This window comes from Mugil cephalus, chromosome 15 (genome assembly GCF_022458985.1).
Source record: "Mugil cephalus isolate CIBA_MC_2020 chromosome 15, CIBA_Mcephalus_1.1, whole genome shotgun sequence".
Lineage (NCBI taxonomy): Eukaryota > Metazoa > Chordata > Actinopteri > Mugiliformes > Mugilidae > Mugil > Mugil cephalus.
In genome coordinates this window covers 22,955,253-22,966,573 of record NC_061784.1, presented here as the reverse complement: position 1 = coordinate 22,966,573, position 11,321 = coordinate 22,955,253, and the positions used below count along the sequence as shown (strand labels likewise).

The 11,321-nt window shown below is 45.7% G+C and overlaps 1 protein-coding gene across 2 annotated transcripts; it reads left to right on the top strand.

The window, feature by feature from the left end:
- The first annotated feature begins 2,233 nt into the window (after nt 1-2,233).
- Nucleotides 2,234-9,108, top strand: spry4 (sprouty homolog 4 (Drosophila)). 2 transcript variants are annotated; one of them, XM_047607364.1, is made up of 2 exons: nt 2,234-2,509; nt 4,736-9,108. In XM_047607364.1, exon 2 carries the CDS (start codon nt 4,787-4,789, stop codon nt 5,936-5,938), a length of 1,152 nt encoding a protein of 383 aa, XP_047463320.1. In that variant the 5' UTR covers nt 2,234-2,509; nt 4,736-4,786; the 3' UTR covers nt 5,939-9,108. The 2 variants fall into 2 exon arrangements, with proteins under 2 accessions (XP_047463320.1, XP_047463321.1); XM_047607365.1 differs by having other exon boundaries at nt 2,234-2,513.
- Nucleotides 9,109-11,321: the final 2,213 nt, after the last annotated feature.

The window sequence follows — 11,321 nt, the reverse complement described above, 5'->3', positions numbered from 1 at the left end:
ACAGCAGTAGCCAGCAGATGTGGCAGGAAGGAGGAAGGAGGGCTGGGAGGGATGGGAGGGATGGGGTCCAGAGAGAAATCCAGGCCTTTCCCTCTTTCCGTGCATGTATGCCTGGATGATCACACCGACGAGAAATCTACAATTCAACAGGCACTTCATGTAGGCCGTGCCTGCGAGCCACACAGCTGCGTTCGGAAATCTGAAGCAACTATCTGCAGACATCTGCAACGAGACAGAAACCGAGACAGAGGAGGACGGGGATGTGTTGTAAAAGATTATTTTTACTGACTTTAAACTGAAAATATCCCAATAAACACAACATAAAACAAATCGGATGTACGGAAGATTGTTTAAATCAGACACCTGCATTAAAAACTGTTTTATCACAAGGTTAGAATCAACATTCATTTCTAAAAAGTATCCGTGCAATACGACTATTATTATTATTAGAAACTATTCTTATATAATTCATTTAAAATGCAGCTACAAGTTTATACTACATGTTGTGTTCATAAAAGTGAATGTAAATCGTTTAATTTTTCTTACTAGACATAACTCTACACTTATTCACTGATTCAAAGAGTTTATTGTCATGTGCATAGTATGGAAACACGTTTCTCTGCACAGTGAAATCAAACTTTGTCGTCCACACAAGTGACCGACAATATCAAATATAAAATAGTTACATAAAATATAAAATAAGGTGCTTTAAAAGGCAGCACGTGATATAAACTTCAGAATTATAATTATTCATATAACAATGATAATAAAGTTATACAAACCTTTATATCTCTATCTCTGTTAGAAACAAAATGGCAAAAACCACAGGAGACTCATCATTATGTAAAGTCAATTAAATAAAGGATCATTCAATGTAAATGTGACTGATTTGTTCACAGTTGTAAAAACCTACTAGATTTATTTATTTATTTTTTCTCCTCAGTTCAAGTTTAACTGACGTGAATTTTATTTTTGACATTAGCTTTTGAAAAGTTGGATCCAAATCTAAAATTCTCTTCTTCTTCTTCTTTTTTCTTCAAAACAATAATCCCAATTTGGAGGTGCGGTGGTTGCCATGGCGATTGTGTGCAAACGGATAATGGGGCAACTGTTAACCTTTGACTGGTTAAAAGCCCCCAAGCTGGGGGTGGGGGGGGCACACACACACACACACACACACACACACACACACACACACACACACACACACACACACACAGTGGGATGTCAGAGAGAAAGGAAACTCACACTCATTTCCTCCGTGTGATTTCGGTACAAATCAACAACATCCTGTCCTTTTGTGAATCCTGCCTGCCCTCATGCTGGTTTGCGTTTCAGAGTAGGCGTTATACCCCCCCTCCCCCCTCCTCCCTCCCTCCCCGACCCTTCTTCTCTACTCCCCCTCCTCCTCCTCCTTCTTTTTTTTTTTAGCACTACCATAGAAGCCGTAGTCATACCTCGCATTGTTGCAGAGGAAGGAAGGACACGTCCTTGTTCGCGGTGGAACAGGAACACAAGGGGGAGCGGACGTTGTTCGGGCCTCGTAGAGCTGAGGCATGTGACCTCTGGCGTCTGGACATCCTCGTCCACGACACATCAATTGAAATTAAATTCAGTGTAACAAATTAAACCCGCATTTAAACCTTGTAGCTTCGTGTGCTCCTGCGTCCTTTTATAAATCTGACATTTGGGACCAATTAATCAGAATAAAAAACCAAGAGAGAGATTTGCCAGCAATTAAAAACACACAAATTAATTAATTAATTGCATGTGCACATGCTACACCCGAATCTGCTTTAACTCCTGTACCTTCACAGTAATAATTCAATAAATTACCAGGTTAAAACACAGCGAGATTAACATCGGAGCGGATGAGTCGACGCTTTATGTAAATCAGGCCTGACATTGCCCTTGTTACCAAAAAAAAAAAAAAAGCCCCCACCTCTTCTGTCTCATACAAACACACACACACGCCTCATTCGCCATTTCTTCCCATTCATAAAAATCTCGGCATCGCGCATGCGCAATGCCATTCGGAGTCCTCCCCATTCATAAAAATGTAACCTCCGCATTTCAGCCCTCCCGAGTCGCTCTGCCCTCCCATTCACAAAAAAAAACAGGCGAGAGAGAGAAAAAGAGAGAGGGAGAGGAAAAAAAAAAAAAAAAGCCGAGGCATCTGCGCAGTGCCGTCCCCTTCCTTTCCTCTACCCTCCCATTCATAAAAACTCACTTCCCTCCCCCTCGGTGGTTGCAACATCATATCCAAAGCTCCGCGTCCACAACCGCAGTCGCTTTTTATGCGCTAGCGGGTGAGAGAATAGCGCCGGGGACGCGTTTCGCCTGTACCCTGCTCACAATCCTTATCTCCGAACGCGTGGACTTTACCTTTTTTTTTCCCCCTCGGCTGTTTGTGGAGCTACTGACTTTGTTGCATTGGACTATAATTCAGCCTGCGCGCAAGGCAACGTCGTGCGCAAGGAAGAGATGCGAATTGTGCCCTGAAACCACAGTAAGTAAGTGACTCCCCCCTTTGCTCTGGCGTTTTCTTTTTTTAAAACATTAATTCCGTACATAAAAGAAGAAAGAAAAATACGCGAACCGCCTCTAACCAGCGGACTATCGTGGCCGCTCGGAGCAGCTCCCTGCGCTGCTCAACACTTGACTGTTCGCTCTCGATCCAGCGGATCTCAAGGCACGAAATACGCTCCTGCAAAGCAACAAGCTGTTTCCTCTCTGAGCCGCGTCTGCGCTTATAACGATGTATATACATTTAAGCTCGTGTTTATGGCCACAGGTAAAGCGCAGGAACGCGAGACGATATCACGTCACATTTTTCCCTTTAAATACACCTTATAATTCGTATGTCGTGTGCGTATTTGAGCCGCTGTCAACGGGAACCCTTGAACCTCCATCTGAATCCACTCTGAATGCCTGTAGCTACATGTTTGCTCTTTATCTTCCGCTGGTTTTGCGTGCGTCCTTCTCTGCAGCGACCGCCTGGTTGGCACACTACGTCGTCCGTGTCAGGTGTTTTTGCCATTAGCTGATAGTCTCCTCCCGTGAACCGCGAAACACAATTTCACATATTTTATTTACTCGTTTTTTTTTTCTCCCCACACCCTTCAATTAACGTCTGCTTCCACCTTTACGCACTAAATCTGCCGCCCACTGACATAAAAAAATAAAAACGACCCCTCGGCTGGTGTCTGGTGGCACACGGTGTACCCACGGTTGCCTTAAATCGCTCCTCTGATTTTCTTACTTCGCGGATATCACGGGAGAGGTGTTGGACGTGTGGTCACAATGCCTATATAAACATGCTATTTGAGTGCGCCGAGCGGCCGCCTCCGGTTTTTATGACTCAGTCCATTCACATATTGAAGGGAGGGACGCACACATGCACATGAACTCACGCACGCACGCACGGACGGACGCTTAGTTCCGGCTTGGAGCTCATAATGGTCTAGATTTTGACGATCACAAGCGCCTGTGTCGGTGCCAGCAATGTCGCAACAGGTTTCTCAAGCGGGTTTTTTTTTTTTTTTTTGCAAATCTGGGTAAAGAGGGGGGGAAATAACACGAGTGGACCGGCGGTGGCGCGAGGCTGCTGACAACACGCCGAATAAATCAGATCTTTAATAAAAAAACGCAGCGTCAAACCAACAAAATTTGTTCCTCGGATGCTTCAGTCCAGGTTACAGAACAATCACAAACTGTTTGACTAAACGCTGCTTTTAAGCGGTGTAACACAGCATCGTGGACGTGGGTCCGTGGAAATGTCATTTTGTGCCGCGCTAGTCGTCGTCAATCATCTTTATTTTGTTTGTTTGCTTCACGCGAAGTAAGTCGAACGTCGAGTACTCACTGATGAAACGGATAAAGCCGATTTCATTCAAGGCTCAGCATGACTGGAGCGCACTGATTCATGCTTGCAGCACCGAGTGCAGCCAGCAGCTCCCATTCACAAAAAAAACGCAGTTCATAAAATCAGTTCCATTCACAAACTCCTAAGATCTGTTTCCTCTGATTGAAACGAGTCTTCATGTGGACCGTGCACCGAGAGGGAAAACGTAAAAAAGATGAACATTATAGGTTAAAGTGAGGTTTCACATCGTGGTGATTTTGTATCTATCTGTGTTAATTGTGTCACTGTTGAAGCCCTCTTTTTTTTTTCTGGCCACCCTCTCCTCTCTTTGCGCTGCCTTGTTTTGCATTTTTTGAGTCTTTTGCATGCAAGTCCCGGCTCTCTGGTGCTCCACGCTCTTCGGAGGGGAGGCGACGAGAGCCCAACTCTTATTGTTCTAATGTCAAACTTGGAATTGGAGGAGGTTCAGACTGAATACCTTGTTGATATTCAGGCTAAAAATCACCACAGTTTGGAGCCTTTTTTACACGCAGACAATAGCAAAGATCTGGCCTGGTTAGAAAAAAAAAAAAAAAGAATGTCCTGGGTAAATTTTACAATTTTAATCATGGGACAAAGGTCTGATTAAGCAACCTGACAAATTCTTTCCAATAAAGACATGTGCATTATGAAAGTTGATTACATAACAACCTGAACTCGCCTCACGCCCTTGTCTTTTCTTCTTTAATCTTTATTAACTTCGTGACCTAAATGCCGTTTTTAGGCTATGATGGAGACCTTCACAAAGGAAACCGCAGTCAAACGGGTGGAAGAGCAACAGCTCAGCTCAGCTCAGTCATAACCCTTTTTTTTTGTGTCTGTCTTTTGCAGTATTGCTAAATGCTGCTTTAGAGTGAAGACGTGCAAGGCGCCAGCCTACACATGGAGTCCAGGGTCCCCCACCACATCCCCGGAGTGTCCTCCTCTCTGATATCCCAGCCCCTGCTGGACAGCCGAGCGTCCTACGGCCGCCTCCAGCACCCTCTCACCATCTACCCCATCGACCAGATCAAGTCGTCGCACATAGAGAACGACTACATCGACAGCCCGGCCGTCGTCTCCCAGCAGCCGCCGAGCCAGAAGTCCGCGAACCGAAGAATCACCTGGCTGGGCTCGAACCAGGAGGCCTTCCTCGGGGCGAACCACAACCACCACCACAATCACCAGCACCAGCCCCACCACCAGCAGGGCAGGTGCGAGCCCCACCAACACCAGGACTCCACCACCCACCCTTGGATTTCCTTCAGCGGAAGACCCAGCTCCGTCAGCAGCAGCAGCAGCACCTCGTCCGACCAGAGGCTGCTGGATCACGCCGCGCCCACCCCGACCGTGGACCACCACCCGCATCTGCACCCTCACCAGGTCCCGGTCAACACAATCACTACCCGAGTCCCGAGCTGCTTCAATCCCTCCGAATCTAAGGTCCTCTCCTCCTCCTCCTCCTCCTCTGCTTCCTCTTGCTCCTCCTCTAAATCGCTGGACCTCAAGTCTGCAAAGATGCCCGCAGGAGGCGGCGTGGGCTCCGCCGGGGCTCAGCAGGGCCTGGCGCTGATCCCGTCGTCCCCGGCCGAGAAGAAGCACCTCCTCCTCTGCGAGCACTGCGGAAAGTGCCGGTGCACGGAGTGCACGCTCCCCCGAACCCTACCCTCTTGCTGGGTCTGCAACCAGGAGTGCCTGTGCTCTGCCCAGAGCCTGGTGGACACGGCCACCTGCATGTGCCTGGTCAAAGGGATCTTCTATCACTGCACCGAGGACGAGGACGACGAGGGCTCCTGCGCCGACAAGCCCTGCTCCTGCTCCCAGGCCAACTGCTGCGCCCGCTGGTCCTTCATGGCCGCCCTGTCCCTCGTCCTGCCGTGCCTCGTCTGCTACCTGCCGGCGATGGGACTGGCCAAGCTGGGGCAGAAGTGTTATGACAATGTGAGCAGGCCCGGCTGCCGCTGCAAGAGCGCGCAGGCGGCCGCGGGCGTCCCCGCGTGCAAAAACCTGGACGCGAAAGCCGGGACTCTAGAGAAGCTGCAGCAGGGGTCGTGATACCGGCCCCAAACTTTGCGGCGGTGGCCTTTACTTTAAAAAAAAAAAAAAAAAAAAGAAATGACAAAAAAAAAAAAAATAAAAAAAATGGACAAGACCACACAGTACTTGCTCGCGCTCTCTGGTTAGGACAATCCAACACCAACCCATTAAACTACCCCATTAATCTGCTGGAAGACGACTTATGTAAAACAAAGGTACTTAAACGGCTGATCGACCGATGTTTGACAGGGTGGATGATGGAGTCGGGCCTCGTCCGAGAGAGAGGCGGCTAGTGGAAGTAGCTAACAGGCCCTCTGACATGTTTTTCTTTCTTTCTTTCTTGTTTGTAAGAGTGACACGATAAGAAACTAGATTGTGTGGGATGTTTTTTTTTGTTTTTTTTGATGGCTGAAGGCACAAAGTCATTGTACCTCTCTGCTGCTCTACATTTCTCTGCTAATTTTGTAACTAACTGGTGGAAACTCTCAGATGACACAGATATTACCGATAGTGGAGACAAACGTCCGCCCCCCCCCTAAAGCACAGCCCAGCGTCCAACCTGAAAGCTAGCGTCTGTGCTTTAAGAGTAAAAGCCGCCATTTACTCTAGAGTCATTTTCCCCACTGACACCTCAAAGGTGCTAGCTCGATATTGCTAATCTCCACCAAAGGGGGGTGAAGGGGGGCAGTAAAAAAAAAAAAAAAAAAAAAACATTTTTAGACTTAAATTTCCCGTAATTCTCACTCTGTATCGTAAGCGGTTGTCGTGCTGCAAGTGGGAGATAATCACTTTCACGGCGTGTTTTCTAAGCCTAGACATTCTAAAAAAGCGTTTTGAACGCCGTTCACCAATCACGTCGGACTCAATGCATGTCATGATCTGCATGCTCTAGTCTAATGGTAAACCCACCGTGCTAGAAGAAGTCGATTTGTAGTAGAGAAATGTGTAAAAAAACAAAAAAACTAAACAAAAAGCAGAAAAAACAAGTACACCCAACCTTCTCAGGGAACGTTACGGTAAATCCTCTCTAGAACTCGGCCGACTTGCATGTTGATTTTCCAAACTGCCTGAGAGCCTGGTCTACTTCCTCTTTGCACAAAAAAAAAATAAATAAATAAATAAAAAATAAAAGGCAAAGAAACATTTAGGGGCGAAAAGGCAATAGTGAATAATTTAAAAACAAGTAAGCTAAGTGGTGAAAGAAAGAAAATGCGAGGGATAGAGAGAGAGTGAAGATGCAAAGTGCTGTTGTGTTTGAGTGCAGCCTTTTTTTTTTGTCCGAATCAAACCTGCCACTTGCACAACCTTTTATTTCTTTTTATTTTTTATTATTTTACTTTATTTTTATAGGAAGAAAACCCCCTTACAGGATGTACTAAAGCACAGTATTAACCACCACCTCAGCTATCTCAAGTTACGTTGGCAAGCACTACATTTTAGTCTGCACCCCCTCCCCACCTCCACACACACACACACACAGACACACACAGACACACACACTTCATCCCATTCAGACCGTTGCGTAGCTGCGTAAGTGTGTTACCCTTAAAGTCTATTTTTGTGTGGCTTGCATGTCGTTTCTTAGGACTCTGCCAAAGGAAGCTATTACACAGTAGCATGTTTTCGCTTCTCTAGAGCGATCACAGTTGTTATGCACCCCCCCACCTCGCCCCCCCCACCTCATCCTCCTCCGTCGTGCCAAATGGAGCTGACGGCAGCGGGTTTGTTGTCGAAGGTGCGCTGCCCTTTAATACAGATGGACGTTTTCTGCTTGGCACATAGTCGCGCTGTTGTGCTCCACTTGCTCCATAACAAACACACACCTCTCTCTTTCACTTTTTGGACCCGTGACGTCCACTTGGGTGCCTAACTTTTTTGCTCATTTGTCTCTGTTGCACAAAGCTAAATATCACGCAGGAAAAGAAAACACACACACACACACATATGGTCCTTCAAGTCTTGAATGTATGAGGCAATATTTTCAAAAAAAAAACAAAAAACTAGCAATTCAGAGTCTTCAGAGGGAAAAAAGGTGCCAAAACTAAAGTTGATTGTGCGACTGGGTGATTGTGCGGGCGGCGAAAAAAAATCACAAATGTTTTGACAATATATTTAGTAATAGAGCTGCGCTGGTGAAATGTTATTTGCTGTAAATAGTTTCACGACATTTGTGTTCTTTAGAAGAGACTTTTAAATGTCCTCGAGAGATTGCATGGTACATTATAAACTACAACTCAGTACAAAAATATATAGAGAATATATTAGTTATATATTTTGAGGGTAAGATGTTTTTTTTGAGGTTCGGAGGCCGGAAAGAGGAAAAAAAAAAAAAAGGGGGGGGGGGGGAATTTACAAAAAAAAAAAAAAATAAATGAAAAAATCTTTTGGATTACTACTAGCACTTGATTTAGAAAAGTGAGGCCGTCTTTGTGTTCACGCCGAATCCACACGGGGAACACGACCTGCCCCCATCAGCCCGGTTCCTGCTGTTACTGCTCAGTGTCTTTGATTTTTCCTTCCTTCCTTTCCTTCCTTCCTTCCTTCCTTCCTTGATTGACAAACACAGCTGCTGCGCATAAACTTGTCAAACCACAGAGACAGGAGAGGAAAGACTTTCCTCCCGCCGTCTTTGTGCTCAGTGCCATCCCTCTTTTTTTTTTCACCAGTGTGGACCTCTCATCGTTTTTATTTTTCTTATCTAGCGAAATGTTCTTCACTTTGCTCTCCAGCCTGGTCCAGGTGTGGATTTATCACAGACACAAACTCAAATATTTTTATTTCCTTTTTCTTTTTCGCTACGATGCTGTGACATTTACACGCCCGTACCCTGTTGTTGTGTCTCATTTTTATTTTTATTTTTATTATTATTATTTTATTTTTATTTCCAGCCCAAACACAGTGTCAGAGAGTTGGGTTAATGCTACTCCATTACTCCTTTTACACAACGTCATTGTTGGGATTATGATGAAACGAGATCTGTGCTTTTTCTTTTTTTTTTCTTTTTTTTTTTTGTCTAGAAATACAAAAAGAAAAAACTCTCATATAAAAGGTTCCCTTTATAGATATATTTATTTTGAAGTTCTATTTTATATAGTATTTATTTAGATGCCAACTTTTTCTGTTTGTGAAGAAAGCTTATGTTGAAATGGAATGTACATTGACAATGGAAATATATATTGTTAAATATATCGGGCTGTCGTGTCGTTACTTTTTGCTTGGATGCACTGATCCGCCACAACATTATGACCACCGACGTGAGGAGACGTGAACAACGTCGAGCGTCTTGAGACGAGTCAGTTTTTCTGCTGCGAGACGTTTGGACCTGGTTTTCATTCATGTGGATGTTACTTAGACATGTAGCCCCCACCTAGACCAGACCAGCCCCCCCTCACCCACATCTCATAGCAATGACACTCAGTAGGATGCAGCCTAACACACATACACACACAAAACACATGCACAAAGTGTCGACCTGGCCTCCAAATCCACTAGATCCCAAACTGATCAAGGATCTGAGGGATGATCCACAGATGTCCCATGTCCCATTCTCCGATTATAATGTTTTACCTGATCAATCTGCGTCACTTTATCCTTAGAATAACTTCTTCCTCCACAAAAAACTAGACCCAGATACAGACGCAGGCTCGAGGACGTTGGAATCCCTGGGCAGCTGACGGCAGGTGTTTGTAGTCTGGAGGGAGCTGGACCAAATGCAGAGTTTGGACAAGGAAACTACTTTTTAAAAAAAAAGTATAAAACACATGTCAAAGGCACCGTGACGTTATGAGCACTGAACAAGACGGAACAAACCGAGTCCAACAGAGACGAGCGTGGAGAGAAGGCTGCTGAGGAGTAGATGGGATGCAGGTGAGTTCAATCAACCAGGGGAAATGGGAGGGAGGGGGGAGAGGGGGGGGGGGGCAAACCCAGGGATCAGCTGCCAGAGAAAACACAAGGAGGGGGAGCAGATGTTAGCATATTAGCACCAAAAGGCTATTACTGTTACTGTGCATGGGAATTCAAACAAATATAATCACTTCCAGTGAGGTTACTTTAAATTTCTTCTGTGCATGTGTGTGTGTGCATGTGTGTGCATGTGTGTGTGCATGTGTGTGTGCATGTGTGCATGTGTGTGTGCATGTGTGTATACGTGTGCATGTATGTGTGTTTGACTTGCAGGTTAAAGCGGGTTCCTCCTACTTTACAGGAGTGGTCTTTTATAATCTGGACGTGTAACATTCCTTTCTCCACAAAGCACCACCTTATCACACGAAATCTTCCTTTCTCACACACACACACACACACATACACACACACACACACACACAAGAAGCCCCCCCCCCCCACCCCACCCTCCAACCCCCACCCCTCGCCAACACCAGCCACGCCCCAGCCCACCTGTGCTGCTGCTGCTGCAACCTGCAACCCTGAGGCGGATCTTCCTCCTTTTTCGTGCAAAACCCCACAAAACCCCACACTTCACTTCTTCTCCTCAGTACGAGAAGAGAAGAGAAGAGAAGAGAAGAGAAGAGAAGAGAAGAGAAGAGAAGAGAAGAGAAGAGAAGAGAAGAGAAGAGAAGGTCGTCCGGCCTTCCCGTTGGCGCGTAAAGAACACGTTTCCGCCGCAGAAGCCCTGCAGGCGCTGCTATGTCTGCTCCGACAGGTGAGATCAGAGACCAACCTGCCCTGTTTACCTGCCGGTCTGTCAGCACCCACCTGGGACACCACACACACACACACACACACACACACACACACACAAAACACCTGCATTCGACTTCCTCCGCACCTACATTGTCATCTCCAGCCCGCTGGGGCCGCATACATATCATCAACGACAGGAAGCCTCGGCGCAGACAGGTGGCGGAGGAACCGTTCATTATCCGCCGCTGTTACGACAGCACTGGATCCACCGTGGAACCAGCGGCCGGTCAGAAAAGTGTGCGTGCAAATAATTATTTGTGCTGCAAGAAGAACGATCGAGGCTAATTCTGCAAGTTTTTAAATGTTTACACAGTTTTTTTTGGAGAATCTGCTGCTCCTGCTGCTGCATGTTTGTGCTTCATTTGCAACATAATTGTTCAATGCCAAGAATAAGGTCGTCACACCCAGCACACACACACACACACACACACACATATAAACACACACATAAATGCACACATCAGCTGTTGTTGTGGCACAAGTTATTCTCTTGTGCTCTGGTAATTTCTTACACGTGCAGATGTTTCCAAATCAACGTATGTCGTGCTAATAAGGAATTTTTAAAAATGGTTTTAATTATCTCAATTAGCAAGTCAGAGCGGGACATTAATCATCTGTGTTTTTGTTGTCAAAAATAAATAAATAAATAAATAAAAAGAGAGAGAAAGGACGTGGAAAAGGAGAGGAGTTGTTTTAT